Source organism: Gymnogyps californianus, chromosome 3 (assembly GCF_018139145.2).
Source record: "Gymnogyps californianus isolate 813 chromosome 3, ASM1813914v2, whole genome shotgun sequence".
Taxonomy (NCBI): domain Eukaryota; kingdom Metazoa; phylum Chordata; class Aves; order Accipitriformes; family Cathartidae; genus Gymnogyps; species Gymnogyps californianus.
The window spans coordinates 19,337,883-19,354,546 of NC_059473.1; the positions used below are offsets into that span (position 1 = coordinate 19,337,883).

The following is a 16,664-nucleotide window of genomic DNA, read 5'->3' on the forward strand; positions in this document are numbered from 1 at the left end:
AGAATCCTCAGTGGAGGGTCTTTTGGCATGTCTTAATTTATCAGTAATATCTTTTTGACCTTCTCAAATGTCAGGAGTGTAATTTGTCCCTCTCTCTTCCACCTTTTTCTAGAGTCCACCCAGACAGTCCAGGCTCTGCAGTATTCAACAGTGGATGGCCCAATAACAGCAAGCAAAGATTTAGAAATTAAAAGTTTGAAAGAAGAAATTGAAAAGTTGAAGAAACAGGTAACAGGTATGTTACAAAATTAATGTAAAAACTGTGACAGGAAACTATATTTTGACACGATTTTTTCTCCTAATGTAATGCTAGGTTTATTTTGCTTCCTAAAAGTCTTCCAGTCTGTTTTTACTTCTCATTTTACTCTTCGCTCTTCATTGGTAGCTCAACATTTTCTACAAATTCAACTTAATATTCAGTACTTCAGTAATCCCGGTTGCAAGGGAGAAGGAAGATTTCAATGACTTCTGCTATTATTATTAGTGGTAAAGTTCCACTAGTTTTAAATTGTGGTGTTGCTAATTTACATGGATGTGAATCAGGCTCTACCTGAGAATCTGTGAAACCATGACCAATTTCGATAGTACTACCTTGGGGTTTTTTTTTCCTCTTCCTCCTGCAACGTGTACTGCAAGAGTGGATGGAGCACTTGCTTGGTTATTTTTGGCAGTATCAGAAGTCACTGCAGTCTTTTCAAAAGTCATAGTCACTGTAGCATATCTTAGCATTCCTTGCTTTGTACATCTCTGCACTCTGGTATGGAGGTACATAGGTAGTAAACTGGAAGGAAGGAAGGTGTTGTTTCTTGCTTATGTGAGTAAACATGAGGGGTGAAGACTTTAGTTTTAATAGTCTTAAAAATATTTGATGGAAGGATGATTTGTTACGATTTAAGCATCAATTGATATTTTTCATTATCTCATTTTCTGTTGAATTTTCCTTGGAAGGGCCAAATTTGTGAGATGTGATCACAATTTTGATTCTACTTATGTTTTCTTTGAAACCACAGAGGTTTATAGTGTGCTGTTGCTTAGTGCATTGTAACTGGATGTGGAGTAAAAGCTAGTTCAAACTGGAGATGTGGTTTTCTGAGTATTTTCTTGGAATGGTAGTTTTAGAAAAGTGGGGGTTATTTGGGAGGTGGGCTGTGTGCATGAAACTACAGTGATACTGAGTTTTCCAAGTGGCAGGGAGTAGTGAAGGGTGTTCTCCGTGAGAGAGGACACTATGGGCTATAAGGCTGCAGTTCCATGAGCAGCAGAACAGACCAAACAAAACTCTGCCACCAAAATGGGTCCTGCTCATAGCTGTGTGGCCCCTCCTCTCTCTGTGCCTGCCCCGGACTCTCTCTTGACTTTAATTCACTCAATTAAACAAAGAAAGAACTATCTAGATACAGAGAATTTAATCAACTTATGATCTGATAAATCAACACAAGGTGGGCAATAGGAGCATACGAGGAAAGGGAGATGAGAGGGGGAAGAACCACCTCTCAGCTCTGCTGTCAATGAGCTATCATTTCTTACAAAACTGAACATTTATTTCTTTTCCATTTAATTCCTTTGCTTCTGAGAGTTCATGAAGATTTTATGATAACTAAAAATTTGGCTATCAAGTATCTCAGTACTTTAAGTTTGAAAGTGTTTTTGAAATCTGTGCAGATAAAGAGCTGAATTTCTTTAATTAATGTCATACTGCCTTTCTTTAGAACTCCCAAACTAGTCAAAAAGCAAAGATCTACTTAGCCCAGTATACTGTGTCTTTACAAAGGCTACTGGAGACATTTAGGGAAGGATTCAAAGAAATTCGATATATCCAAATCCATCTTTTTCCAGCCTTACTCTCCCAGATTCTGGCAATTCATGTTTTAAGAACTCCCAGAGTGAGAGCTTTTATTGCACCACCATGTTGAATATAGCTGTTAGTGAACCAATTTTCTGTCTGTTTAGCTAATATCTTTTTAGCCTACTTTAAAGGCTAGCTACTAATACTAATATTCAGTATTCTTGATTTGATGCTCTGAATTAAGTTAAAGGGAATTTTCTCTCATAGTGATTCATAGCATAGGACTTCTGCTATCCTGCTCCATAATGGTTTCTTCAAAATAGGATCTTGAGAGCAGAGACATCTTCAAAGAGAAAGAAAGGAAGTACAGCAAGATGTTTTTTATTTAGGAAAATTAACAAGATAGATACTGTTAGATATCAGGACTAGAACCATAGAAATGGGGAGGACAAATCTGATTCCTCTCGTCAATCCAAGTAGGAAAATGTCTGCACTTTATGTGAGGGAAAAATCAGACACAAGTAGCAGTAGATGGATCTCTATTATATGTCCATGTCTTACCTGTGGCAAGGGAAAAAAACCCAGCGAGAAAGGTTGGAGGAAACTACAAAAAAAATTTGTTCTGGTTTGTATTTGTCAAAAGACTTCATTCAGTTCCTGGAAGTGTCAGGAATGTCAGCAGCGACACCCACAGAAAGAATAACTTGAACTTAACTTCCAGACATTCTAGTTTAGACTCCGCTGCTACATTATGGGGCAGAAGCACGCTATGTATGAACTGCAGACTGCAGCACATATATTATATGCTGTTAAAATTTTGTAGTCTGAAAAAAGTCTGTTGTACAGTTGGACAGCTGCTCTGGCATGATGCAGCAGTTTTGTATTGTACCATAAGCATTTTTTTTGGATGTGAACATGGCTTAACTAGCTCAGGGAGGATCACTCTGATTTGAGTGATGCCATGTTGGTGCTATGTCAGGACAAAGGTGTTTGTGAAATTTCTCTCCAGCCAAATGTCCCTCCACTTGCTGCTGTAATTACGAAAAAGACAACACAATCAGAAACCCCTGTTCTGCAGCAATCCTCAGCTCGGGTTTTGGCTCTTTGGGACCACTGAAAAGCAACATCTACAACAACAGCTTTTGAATGGGACCAGCCCTTCATAGAAACGCATCAGGATCAGCTTTAAGTTATATCTTATTCTTGACTATTGAGCTGCAACTTAGATTTTAGTTATTGCTAAAGGTATTACTCTCTTCCTTTGGTAATGAAAAAAAAAAAAAATAAAGAAGGTGTCGGAACATTCCCCAACACAACTGATAGCCCTTTTCAAATTTAAAAGAAGTCAATGTCTGGTGAAGGCGGTTAATACTGAAAAGGTTTTCCCTTAAGTATCCATTAAGAATTTTCTGCTTCACGCCACGTATATATTTGTAAATTTATTCCTAGATACAATATTTGCTTTTGGGTTTTGGGTTGGAAGTGAATAATGTGATCAAACGAGGAAGACGTAGAGTTGTCTAATCCATCTTCAGTCACCATGTAACTTTCCCAGTCTATACTTGAGTGCCTTGTCTGGTCCAGACAATACAGCCATGAGTTAGAAGACACTCATTTGTGCCTTGAGTTGTAACTAATACAAGTTAATTTGATAAAATTGGGAAAAGAGAATGTTGTATTTTGCTTGATTTTATGGTTTGGGGTTTTTTTTTTGTAAGATGGATTTTAAAACTAAATTAATGACAGAATACAGGCACAAACCAAATGATGGTCATGTCTGAATGCTTCCAAATTTAGAGGAGCTAGTTCCAAGTTTTCTGGGTGGCCTTTAAAATATCTAAATTTCCAAATCTAGATCTGATGACCTTTAAGAAGGTTCAGTTCAGGTGCAGAGCTGAACTTTTGCTTTGGGCTTGTCTCTTGGGCAATTAAATGTAATGTAATAACATCCTACAGCGAGTGTTTGCATATATCAGCTAAAATGTTAGCAACAACAAGGGTGATTAGATGGAAAATTACCATTTACTACACATATGTCACAACTAGCTTTTGGTTGTATTCTTTAACCTGTTTTACTGCCTCTTCTGGAGCTGTAAGAGTAAACACCTGCTTAAAAAGGTAATAAAAAATGAACACGAAATTCCATCAAATTCAGGAGTGTCACTGGGGGCACCTTAGAAAAATACATTTTTCTTGTCTATCTAGTTTTCCAGGAAATGACAAGCTAGCATATGCTTTCAATTTTTGAGGTCAAAGTTATAATTTTTGTTCACTAAGTTGCATAGGAGAAAACTTTGAGGAATCTTTAATATTGCCAAATATGTAAAGGGCAGCGATGGAAGAAGAAAACAGAGCTGTGGAACAAAGTAGTTCATGCACAGAAGAGAGATTTATCTTGGCTCAGAAGAGCCATATATAAACTTTCTTTTTGCTGGTGACTTCAGAGTAGACTACATAAGAGAGGCAGTTAATAATTTCTGGCTTTGAGCTACATCTCTTATTTAAATGCATTCTTTTAAATTTTTAAACAAGAGTCAATGAATTAAAACAATAGTGAGTATTTGTCTCAGTGTAAGCTAATGGTATTCATTTGCTTATAAAATTCTTGTGTTTCAGAAATTACAGCTCTTAGAAATGTGTGTGGTTTTATATTTGATTTCTCCAAGAGCCAGTCTCTTAGGGTTGCATTTATGAAAATGTAGTAAAAGGCTCTTATTAAGAGTATAGATGGGTTCCTGTTCTGTGGGTAAATATATATATGGTCTGAAGACCTGCCACAACTGAAATCAAAGGCAAAATCTCCAGTGATTTCATAGAACTTGGAATTAACTTACCTTCATATATATCTCGCTTTAAATTCTTGTTTTTAAGTGAAGGACTAGGAAGGGAAAAAACCACCCGCTACCTAGAAACTTTCAGTTGTCATATTTTATGGATTTCAGCTTTTCATGTTGTAGCATTTGAGCGTATTTATATGACGTTATTTAGCTGTGGCATAGAAATGTACTGTCATTGTGCAACTGACAGTTGGTAAGAAACTGACTGTAATAGTTTTCCTGTATTTATAGTAGTAATAAAGCAGATCACGTAAACACAAGTGATTTTCACACTAGAAATAAGTAAAACCATCTGAAGTTAATTTTAAGTGTATCAACAGGAGAACACTTTCTAGCTCTTGAGTGACCTGTTACTTTTACTGTTTCTTTCTGGGGGAATTTTGGGGGAGGAGGGAGACTGTTTATAATTACAGTGTGATAAAAGATGTATTATATATTACATCACAGTGCATAAAAGTCAAATGTATAGGTCATGTTAAAGCATACATTACAGAATTATGTATAGTGCGTGATTATTCTAATGTGAAAAGACAAGTTGTTATCGTTTTCTATGTTATTTTGCAGCAAGCTGTGACCTTTTATTCTGTTCTGTTAAAAGCAAATAATGGTAGTTGAAACAACCTACTCCCTGTTCTAAACTAGATAAGAATTGCATTATTTTGTGATGAAATGGAAACCAGAACAGATACTGAAGGGGCTTCAAGCAGCTAGACTGTGCTATTCTAGAATAATGATTTTTTCCTTAACATATTTAGAAGTCTGCTGCTTTTTCTAGATTCTGGTCAGCTAGAACAGCAACTTGAGGAGGCCAGCACTGCAAGGCGGGAGTTGGATGATGCTTCCAGACAAATAAAGGCTTTTGAGAAACAGGTCAGAACGCTGAAGCAAGAGAGGGAAGATCTTAATAAGGTAAAAGCATTTTGTCGGTGACTCTTCTAAACCCTAAAGACTATTTTATTTTTGTTCATTTTGCTTGAAATAACTTCCAAGTGTAAAATTAATGAGCAGACAACAAATACGTAGTGTGACATACTTTGCTTTCTGCCTCTTTCTTTGAAGACAAGGACATTATTTAATGTGTTATATGTATGACTGCTGGGTGGTCCTAGGTGACTGCTTCCAGATAGTGAACAACTCCATGATCCAAATTACATGGTGGCTGCAAAGAAGGTTTTATAGCTTCAGATTAAGGTGGTAATGACAGTGGTTAGAAGACAGAGTAGAGAAGAACTATTCCAGACAACTAATTTAATCTGAAGTATGGGTGAGACTGTAGCAGGGAAAAAATGTTAAGAAGATGGTAGTAAGGCTATGTCACAGAAGTGCTTCCAGAAGAGAGGTGTGAAAAATTGCCCAAATAGGAAGATTGAAAAGTAATTTGAAATAACTACAGTTAAAGAATACTGGGTTTTATTTCTTCTTCTTCTGTCTCCCCAATTCCTTTTCTTATTTATAACATACTGTCTTTCATGGCTCTTTTCTGTATTCATGGTTAAATCAACCTGTAATCAGGTGTGAAATACATTAGCCTGTTTCTCATCATGATTATATTGGCCAAGTATTTGAGAGTCCTGTGGTGAGTTGACCCTGGCTGGACGCCAGGGTCCTACCAAAGCTGCTCTATCACTCCCCCTCCTCAACTGGACAGGGGAGAGAAAATATAATGAAAGGCTCATGGGTCAAGATAAAGACAGGGAGATCACTCAGCAATTATCGTCACGGGCAAAACAGACTTGAGTTGGGGAAAAATTAATTTAATTTATTACTAGTCAAATCAGAGTAGGATAATGAGAAGTAAAACCAAATCTTAAAAACACCTTCCACCCACGCCTCCCTTCTTCCCAGGCTTAACTTTACTCCCAAATTTCTCTACCTTCTCCCCACAAGCGGTGCAGGGGGATGGGGAATGGGAGTTGTGGTCAGTTCATCAGGCGTTGTTTCTGCCACTCCTTCCTCCTCAGGGGGAGGACTCCTCACGCTCTTCCCCTGCTCCAGCGTGGGGTCCCTCCCACGGGAGACAGTCCTCCACGAACTTCTCCAACGTGAGTCCTTCCCATGGGCTACAGTTCTTCATGAACTGCTCCAGCGTGGGTCCCTTCCATGGGGTGCAGTCCTGCAGGAACAGACTGCTCCAGCGTGGGTCCCCCACGGGGTCACAAGTCCTGCCAGCAAACCTGCTCCAGCGTGGGCTCCTCTCTCCACGGGGCCACGGGTCTGCAGGTCCTGCCAGGAGCCTGCTCCAGCGCGGGCTTCCCACGGGGCCACAGCCTCCTTTGGGCATTCACCTGCTCTGGCGTGGGGTCCTCCATGGGCTGCAGGTGGATATCTGCTCCAGGGGGACAGCCTGCCTCACCAAGGTCTTCACCACTGGCTGCAGGGGAATCTCTGCTCCGGCGCCTGGAGCACCTCCTCCCCCTCCTCCTTCACTGACCTTGGTGTCTGTGGAGTTGTTTCTCTCACATATTCTCACTCCTCTCTCTGGCTGCAACTGCTACTGCCCCGTAACTTTTTTTTCCCTTTCTTAAATATGTTATCACAGAGGCACTACCACCATCACTGATTGGCTCGGCCATGGCCAGCAGCGGGTCCGTCTTGGAGCCGGCTGGCATTGGCTTTATCGGACATAGGAGAAGCTTCTAGCAGCTTCTCACAGAAGCAACCCCTGTAGCCCTCCCGCTATCAAAACCTTGCCAAGGAAACCCAATACAAGTCCACACTCAATGTTGATGTGCCAGCTGTATTTAACACTGTTTTTTTTAACCCTTAAGGCTCTTAAAACCTTGAAAGCTGCCGGTTTGTCCAAGAAAGACCATCTCTCTTCTAAAACAACTTGTAGTGATTAGGACCTCTTTTTAACAACCTTAAAAAATGCTTTTAAATTTGTATAGATGTCAACAATGCCAAATATTAATTCTTCCTGCCACTCTTCTTTTCATCTTCAGACTTGCTTTTCTTTGCTTCTTTGTTCTGCTCTGGTTTGGCTGAACATCATTAAACCATTTAAACTGTTGTGGTCCCTCATTCGTAGTGTAGTAGCACAGATCTAGGACACAGCAAGCTTTGTGAAGGTATTGTGCTGTGGAGTTATCACAGCACTAGCAGTGTTATTTCATGTGGGTTCTTTTAAAAGAAGAATTATCATATATTGCTGTTAATCACTACAGTGTTTTGTTGCCTGAAACTTTCTGTAATATTTGATATTATGGTACGGTGTGTGGAAATCATACTTGCCATTGCAGGTGAGTTTTCAAAAGCTTCTAAAGTAGAAATTTTCATAGAGCAGAGTTTTCCATTCAGTTAATGCAAAAACTTTTTTTAATCATTTAGTAGTTGAGACAAGTGCTATGCTTTTTATTCATTCAAGTAGCTCTTGAAAAACTATGCTAATGACATTTTTTAATTAAGAAAGCAAGGTATTTTAATATTTTAATGCAAGTGCTTGAAAGCCTTTGTGTTTAACGTATAATAATGGAGTAAATTCCTACTTGGTTTACGTTTATGCAGTTTTACTAACTTTAGTAGTGTAAAACCTGGCCTCTTTCCTTATTTATAGGGGCATACAATCTGTATGGTAGATGCATTCATGAAAAGAAATGAATATGTAGTTTCTATTCACTCTGGAGAAGGTGTTAGATGCACATCCAAAGACAGAATTGGCCTTGCAGCTTTCTAGGTTTATTACTTAATTCTTTTTTTAAACTGTAGGAACTGGCAGAGTCTAGTGACAGATTAAAATCCCAAGCCAAAGAGCTGAAAGATGCACACAGCCAGCGGAAATTGGCAATGCAGGAGTTCTCAGAGATGAACGAGCGGCTGACAGACTTGCACTCTCAAAAACAAAAGCTTGCCCGCCAGCTCCGAGATAAGGAGGAAGAAATGGAAGTGGTGATGCAAAAAGTAGAAAGTTTAAGGCAAGAGTTACGCAGAACAGAGAGACTTAAAAAAGAAGTAAGTGGTGAGAAGACTATTTAGAATCTATGAAATAGTAGTTATATGTAAGGTTTTCTGACAAAGTAATTTTTTTATGTTATCTGTAAATCTTTAACTCTTGATTGTCGTTTCAATCAGTACCGATTTTGTTTTCTAAGAATTTGAAGTGTCCAGTTTAGTGCTGAAGATTTATCTCTTATTTTGAAAACCATCAAGATATTTTGAAAAAAAATATAAGAATTCTACCTGTTAAAAATGTATGTACTTTTGTAGCTGGAAGTCCAAGCTGAAGCCGCAGCTGCTGAGGCATCCAAAGACAGGAAATTGCGAGAGAGGAGTGAACAGTACTCTAAACAGTTGGAAAGCGAAGTAGAAGGGCTAAAGGTTAGTCTGTTTTGATATTAACACCTGCAAACTTACTAGTCAACTAGGACTTGGATCTGTTTGATTGCTTTCAGATGTAGGACAAAAGCATATTGTCAGTTTGTCACTTCAGTTGATGCTGAATATTAATGCAAGCATGCATTGCATTATTGTCCAGAAAAATGAACATTTGCCTAATGCACTTTTCAGGCCAGTGTGTTCACTGCTCACTGAAGTATTTCTTAATACTCAATGATTTCTTACCAAATTGCTTCCATTATTACTTTGTTTAACTTTACCTGTTAAAAGCGTTTTTTTTTTTTTAGTGTAGGATGGTGGAGTATTTGAAGGTAAACCTGCAGCTTATGCAGGTTTCTGTATCGGTGTTTTGTGTACTGTGTTGTTCCTCAGCGTGTAAGTTGAAAGATGGTTTCCTCCACAATAGATGTCAACTGATGTAACTGTAAGGGAAAAGTTTTGGTGTATTCTGCCTCTCAGCCAGAAGTTGAGACATTTTTGCACAAGAGCAGCATTGAGCATGAAGACTTTGTTTATATTGATGAGATTGTTCACACATGTATGTGTTTTTAGGAGCAGAAATTTAAGTAAGCCAAGAATGTTAACTGTTATTTTATTCTATGATTTAGGATTTTATATGGTGCTCTGAAGAAATTAGACTTTCTCGAAAATTGAATGAGAAAGTTTTTCATTTCCACATGAGGATTGCTGTTCATTTACAGCAAAATCCTGTTCCCAATGTTTCATCCAGTAGGATAATTCTAAACTTTTTGTGCAAAAGGTCAGATTAGGCCTATTCTGGTCTTAATTTACATGAATAACGGGGGGGGGGTGGTGTTATTAGAATGCTGGGGGACATTTGTCAACATTAAGTCACTGCACAGAAAATTTGGGATTTTTTTGCAAACATTCTTTCATTTTGACTTCCTTTGTTAAATGAAAATAAGGAAATCCATTCAGTATGAAGCTTGGATTTATAAAGCTTCTACTGCTGTGAATTCAGATTGTTATCTGAAAATTAAGATGTATTTCTTCTGCTTTCATGAATCTTCACCATCAGCAAAGAGTTTGTATGACAGTTTAAGAGGCAAGAGCAATTTATTGGAGATCTATTGAGAATAAATGATACACTCATTTATAACAACAGGGTAAGTTTATCAGAAGGGAAAGAGGACTGAGAGCTTTCTTAGTAATATTTCACAGTGCAGTAAGCACACTTTGAATCACATGCAGTTGCTGTGATACTGCATTATCCATTCAGTAAAAGCTCTGCATGGCTCCGTAGTTTAAGTTCAGAAGGCTATCATAGAGAAAAGGTAAATATTTAAAGAAAAAAGGAAAGTTTCTCCAAAAGAGGAGAACAGAAAAGCCCATAAATGATGGCAGGTTAAGTGTAAACAGGATGTTGAGGGCTAAAAAGAGAATTTAGAGAGCGCTTCCCAAAGGATGCTCAGAGTGATTGTAGGAAGTTCTTTAAATCAAAACAGAAAGCCACCTTAGGAAACTCATGGGGCTGCTTGTTGGCAGGGATGAAAAAGGTAATCTCTGAGTTGATAGGACTGTGGCAGAAACGCTCAATGGCTTTTTGGTGTGTCAGACTTTACTGCTGAAGCAGAGGAGATTGCCACGCAGAGCATGTTCTTTGCAGCAGATTGGTCAGATGAGCTGGATCAGTCTGAGGATGATGTGCAGGAAGTGTTAGAGCTGGCAGGTGAGTCAGATGGGAAGTCACCCGAACTGGTGGCCCTGCCGAGGGGGTTCTGAAGGAACTCGAGTGAGAAGTAAGAGAACTGCTGGCCAATATGTGCGCCCTCTTATTACAGACGGCTCACTGTGCCACTGTAACTCTCATTCAGAAGATCCTGGGAACTGCAGAGGAGTGGGTGCAACTTCCTTAGGAAAGGGGTAGAGGCTGTAGTAAAGAATAAAGTCAGTGAGCTCATGGATGAAGCAGAGCCTATTGGGAAGAAGGCAGTGTGCCTTCTGTCCAGCCAAGTCCTGCAACACTGACCTGCTGGGGTTCTGCGAAGTTGTCAGTAAGTGTGTGGACAAAGGAGATCCAGTGGATGTCATGTATTTGGATTTTCAAAAAAATCAGGCTCAGTATGAGTCAGCAGCGTGCCCTGGCAGCCAAGAGGGCAAACCGCATCCTGGGGTGCATTAAACAGCATCTAACTATCTATGTGCCAGGAGATGCATTATGTCTCAGTTGCACCATTTGTCCACTCGAAACAGGCATGTATGAAAACATCTATTTGGAATTTGTGCTTACATCAATTCAAAATATATTCTCTGTTTACTATATTACTCTAGTTCTGTAAACTACTGTACAATACCATCCAGCCTTCTCTTCTACTGCACCATCTGTCTTATGGTCTTAATAGTATCTTTTCATTGTGGAAAAAAATGTGAAATACCACTAAAACGTTTTACATACCTGATAGATGATGTTGTAAAGCCTAAACTTCTTATGTGCTCCATTGCCATATATGTGTAGACAATTCAGCATGTTGCACAGTAACAAACAAGTTCAGTAGTTAACTGCCTGTGCATGGAAGAAAATTCCTATACTTCCTTTCTTTTTTCTTTTTTTTTTTTTTTTTTTTTGCTAATCTTTCTTGCTCCAAACCATCCTCTGTTAGGATGGCATCTTCTTTCTTCAATTTACCATTCTGCATCCTAAGGGCAGGATTTTACTCTTAGATCAAAACAGATGGTCGTTTTGATGAGTTAGAGAAAACAATGCAGTAGCAGCACATATCTGGCTCATACATTTAGGGGGTTTTGCAGTGTTCTGCTGACACTAACAGCAAGGCCCAGCTCTCATAGAATTTGTCATGGTAGAAATTCAGCTCATCTGAATGTTCTACAATGACGTTTAGCTCTTAAAGTCTATTCATACATCAGCAAAAGAAAATTACCCAAAGCCATGTTTAATTAAGGGTGACTGAGAGGATTTTAATATCTCATGGTAAGAATGGAGGTATAATTAACAAAATATCTTCGATCCTCCTAAAGGTGTGAGACAGTCACCGTAAGGAAGTAGGTTTTCCAGTTACCTGCACTTTCTCAAAACACAGTGTTTTTATTAAGTAATTTCCTTTCCTTAGACTACCTTTAATTACATATTTAAAAAAAACAGAAAAAATTCCAAACCAAGTTATACATATGTTTACATTAAAAAGTATTTCCATACTTGGATTTCAGTGCATGTCATGCCACTATCTCATTTTGAACCTGATCTTGCTCCTCCTCTATGTTATGGCAGGACATTGAGTTTAGTGAGTGCAGCATTTGGTGCAAATGTGTATGTATCCTGAAGCAATGTGTAAAGACTATTGAAATGCCAGAAGACCTCACTAAGAGAGCTATGCAGCTGCGAAAAGTGAAGTAATTACTCTTATTGTTTAAAGCTTGTTTTTCGTATTAATCCACTATGATGTAAATGGTCAGTTTAAGTGAAATAGGTCAGGTTTCCCTCCTGACCGATGCAATCCATATAGTGTTTCTGTAGCTAGATTTTAGCCTTCAGTTAAGCCTCTGCTTGTCTTATAGCTTTTCCACAAATTATTTGTGCTTTAAAATATATTGACTGTATATCGTAGTCCTTATTCTGCATTCCTGAAAGTCACTTGAACTTGTTGCTGTCAACTGTGTGAGTGGGAGCATAAAAATCTTCTAATTCTGTGGTCACTTTCTGACTGCTTGTAAGGGGAGTCAGAATGTGGCCAGAGATGTTTAAAGTGATGATCAAATTTTCAATGGCTTGAAAACTATTACTGCATTTAAATCACAAAATTATAAAGAGTACAGTTCAGATTTATGCTCTAACAAATTTTCAAAAAAATTGAGATAGATGTGTTTAACTGAAATCTGTAAAGGGATATTTTCTAAGCATACTTATGAATATTGAGTTGTTATTAAGCATCATTTTCAGCATTCTTGAGTGCTAATTTGGGGCTGTTTATTTTAGCAAAAACAGGTTGGTCGCTCCCCTGGGGTAAGCAGTATAGAACACCAGCAAGAGGTCACTAAATTAAAGGCAGACCTGGAAAAGAAAAGTGTTTTCTATGAAGAGGAACTATCTAAACGTGAAATAATGCATGCTAATGAAATAAAAAGTCTGAAGAAAGAACTGCGGGATGCAGAGAGCCAGCAGCTTGCCCTCAAGAAGGAGATCATGATTTTGAAAGACAAGTTAGAGAAAACCAGAAGAGAAAAGTGAGTATTGTATGGAATTTACCTTTAAGCTCAAAATATCTTTTGAAGTCTTGTAGTATGTTTCCAAACACACTGTCAGTTCCTTAATTGTAGTACAGACAGGTGCATTTTGGCTGCGCTAATGCCAGGGTTGAAAACAGTCACCTTTAAAAATAAAACAGAACAAAAAAATCCACATCCCTGTACTGAAACAGTTCGTTTTGCACCAGAATTCTTGCACTGGTTGACCATTCCAAGGTATGTAACTTGAGTTGCAGCCTTGCAGCTCAGGGTAGGTCGACCCCTGAAGCTTATGTTGCAGTTTAAAATAGTTTTTTGACCTTTTTTTTCTGTTTGGTATTTTCATCTTTTGATGCAAAACTAATGTGTTAGAGATCAACTATTGCTTACATTTCTGCCAGCACAGAAACAGTCACTTAATGCGGACTAAGGCTAATCCATGCTGGGTTCTATCCAGTGTTAACATCAGTCATCAGACTACTGTAGGCATAAGCTGCTTTATCTCTTCTGACATGGTAATTTGTCAGAGACCTGCTTTTTTCTCTCCCACGTGGTGGAGCTTATAACTGGCCTTGAGAATGTTCCTTGAGGCATTCATCAATAAAACCAAGTTTTTCTGTTGGATAGTGTAGTAATGGTAATAGTGATAAATTGAATGTGTTCATTTTCATTCATAAAAAATTCAGAATGCTTTATAGACACTAACATAGATGCTTCTTTTTGCTGCTGTAGCAAGACGGCATATAAGAAAAACCATGGAGGAGTTCCTGCTGAAAGCTTAGCCAGACTGTAGCGAGTCCTTAAATATAAGCAGTAAATAAAATACAGAATTTTTCAAAAAAGTTTATGCAAATAGAGGTGGAAACACTGCTTCTCTGGTAAATTGTTTCCAGCAGGGGAAGTAGATCATACAGCCTAGAATGCAGCAGATGAACTGTTTCTTCCTAGAATACAGCTATTCATAGGCTGGACATATTAACACAGTAGTTTGCTGCTTTGTTCTAGGTTGAGAGGTAAAACTTGCATCAGCAGCATGTTTTCATTGTACAACAACTTAATGGTCTTGCTGACCTATGAGTTATAAATGCACAAAAGGCTATGCTGTATTGTAATATATAAAGGGGATAGTATGATACTCCTTTAATGCCATGTCAGTCCAGTAGTGTCTCAGAAGGAGGAATATTCAATAAAGAATCATTAATACCTCTTTCTGCAGGCTATACTATTGCTAAAGATCATACTTCCAAACACTGACCAGACCAAAAACTCCTTGGAGATTTATCAGAACCATTCTAATGTTGTATAGCTGCAAAAGTTCTAACTAGATGTCCATCTGGTGAAGTAACAAATGGCCTAACAGTGCTGATCTGCTTCATGCTAGCTAGTTCATAGACCTTCTTTCAATCTAGTTTCTCTCGAGAAATAAAAAAAGAACTGGGTGCAAATCTGAAATGAGTGCTGACGTAACCATGTGTTTCTGTATGTATTTCAAGCATTGGTGTAAGAGAACGTTTTAAAGCATGAACAGAAATGTGTCATGTAACCGGTATCCAACATTTGGCTCTTGATGGGAAGGGCTTCAGCACAAAGTCAGGTGTCCAAGCACATGATGAGTGTTTAATGAAGACCTGATCTTAACTGGGTTTTGTTCAACAGATCTGCAGACTCTCATGCAAGTATTAGGACTCCACAGAAATGCAGAAGTCCACTGTTCAAGGTGTGCTATGGATTGACTTCTGTAGTAGTTCAGGAATTTAGAAGGGAAGCTTAAATATTAGGAATGGAAGAATTGCTGTTGCTGCTCGATTCTCAATATTTGGTAGTTTTTCTTAAGAGGACATGGATTTTTTTGTTTCTGCTTACACATACCGTTTTTAGCTTTTGTAGTCAGGCATGCAAAGCTTTTTGTGAGTCTTCCAGTACAGAGTTGTTCAATGTAAGTGTTGAAAAGGAAGCACCTGGAGGCTTTATGCTGAAATAAGTGGAATTATTTCAACAATAGGCTTTGGGTGGGCGTGGAGTTGAAGTGTGCATATACAGTTTGGCAAAAAGATTTTAGTAGTCTAAAAATAATCTTTAGTCCATATTAAAAAAAAAAGGCTTTGGTAAGAAGATGTGGTTGCATTACTTCATAAGGGGTATAGTATAGAGTGAGTTACATAGGTTATTCTAAGCAAGGGTCAATAAGAGCTTGGTCAGAATCTGTGTGTACTTTTTTATGTAACTTGCATGTTGGTGGTTTCTGTTTCAGTTTTTAAAATAGGTATTTTTTCTTTGTTTCCTTCAAATTTAAGCTTTCTTACTTCTGCTATTTCAACAGCATAAGCCTTCAAGGGAGAGAAACTACCTTTCTGTACAAAATGATTGCCCTTTGCTAAAGTCTCATAATCTGCATTCTGTTAAAATAGGAACACAGTATCAGGCCAGTGATCTGTGTAGCACGATATTCCATTTCTTAGAATGGTCATTATGAAACATTTCAGAAGAAGGTGCAAGAAACTGCGTAAAATAGATCATGTTTGTAGAAGTTTCTTCTAAGCCCCTCATTTAATGATAGATCTATAAAGCAGAGAGCTTTATAAAACAGTGTTTGCTGTTTTTAAATTGTGTGATATAAAGAAGCCTGGGGGCTGGCATTTGTTTCAGGTCTGCTTTTCTTGGTTTCAAAGCAGTAAGATAAAATATTTCTCCACTTTGTACAGCTGCAATAAAGAGCTGGAGTGACAAAGTGATACCATAAAGCTGTATGTCACATTGCTTGCATGTGGTTTTCTACAGTTATTTTACTGATAAAAAGAAAGCTGGATCATGTATGATTTCTAAAACTTGAAGAGCAGATACATAGCTACATTTTAGATGAGAGAAAAAACTTGATGGGAGAGAAGGATGCCAGGCTTCAAAGCAAATGCGTTATTTTGATCTTCCTGGCTGTCCAAGGTATGCCTATGGAATCTGTCACCATTCTGTGGTTTGCTGAGTTGATATTTGGGTATGATAAATTATACCCATATTCTCCTCTGTTTAAAATTTATCTTTGTTTCTGTATTATACTATAGCAATCTGACTTACTGGGTTAGTGACAATCACCAGTTGAATTACGAACGTAAAATACAGAAAAATATGTTGGGCTCTTCTACCAATCCAAAGCTTTCTTAATCCACTACCATTTATGGCTGCTTTGAGCCTTCTAGCCTTAAAAGAACAAATTTTAGACAAATACAGAATAAAAAACCCTAAACAAAACCATAAAACCATAAAAGCTAAGTAAAAGAAATAAATTAATTAAAAATTAGTTTGGTCTGCTGGCTGAGAAATTAGCTTTGAATATATGCCTTGCAAACAGAAGCAGGACCTGTTACTAATTCCCCTGACAGCCAGTGCTTTAATCTCTTCCTGTCTTTTCCCTAGACTGCTCATCATATGCATGGAATCTGTTGATACAGAAAAGGAGTGGTGGTGAATTTCAAACTTGGCGTTTAAACAGTAATGATAGTATGTTACTTTACTAG

The 16,664-nt window shown here is 38.1% G+C and overlaps 1 protein-coding gene across 3 annotated transcripts in view; it reads left to right on the forward strand.

The window, feature by feature from the left end:
• CDC42BPA (CDC42 binding protein kinase alpha) overlaps positions 1-16,664 on the forward strand; it is a 189,013-nt gene that overhangs the window by 112,328 nt on the left and 60,021 nt on the right. For 2 of the 3 annotated variants that reach the window (XM_050895160.1, XM_050895161.1), the window contains exons 12-16: positions 113-235; positions 5,399-5,532; positions 8,329-8,571; positions 8,827-8,937; positions 12,908-13,155. In XM_050895160.1, coding sequence (XP_050751117.1) covers positions 113-235; positions 5,399-5,532; positions 8,329-8,571; positions 8,827-8,937; positions 12,908-13,155 — 859 coding nt within the window. The remainder of the gene's footprint in view (positions 1-112; positions 236-5,398; positions 5,533-8,328; positions 8,572-8,826; positions 8,938-12,907; positions 13,156-16,664) is intronic. The other variant, XM_050895162.1, reaches the window with a different exon arrangement.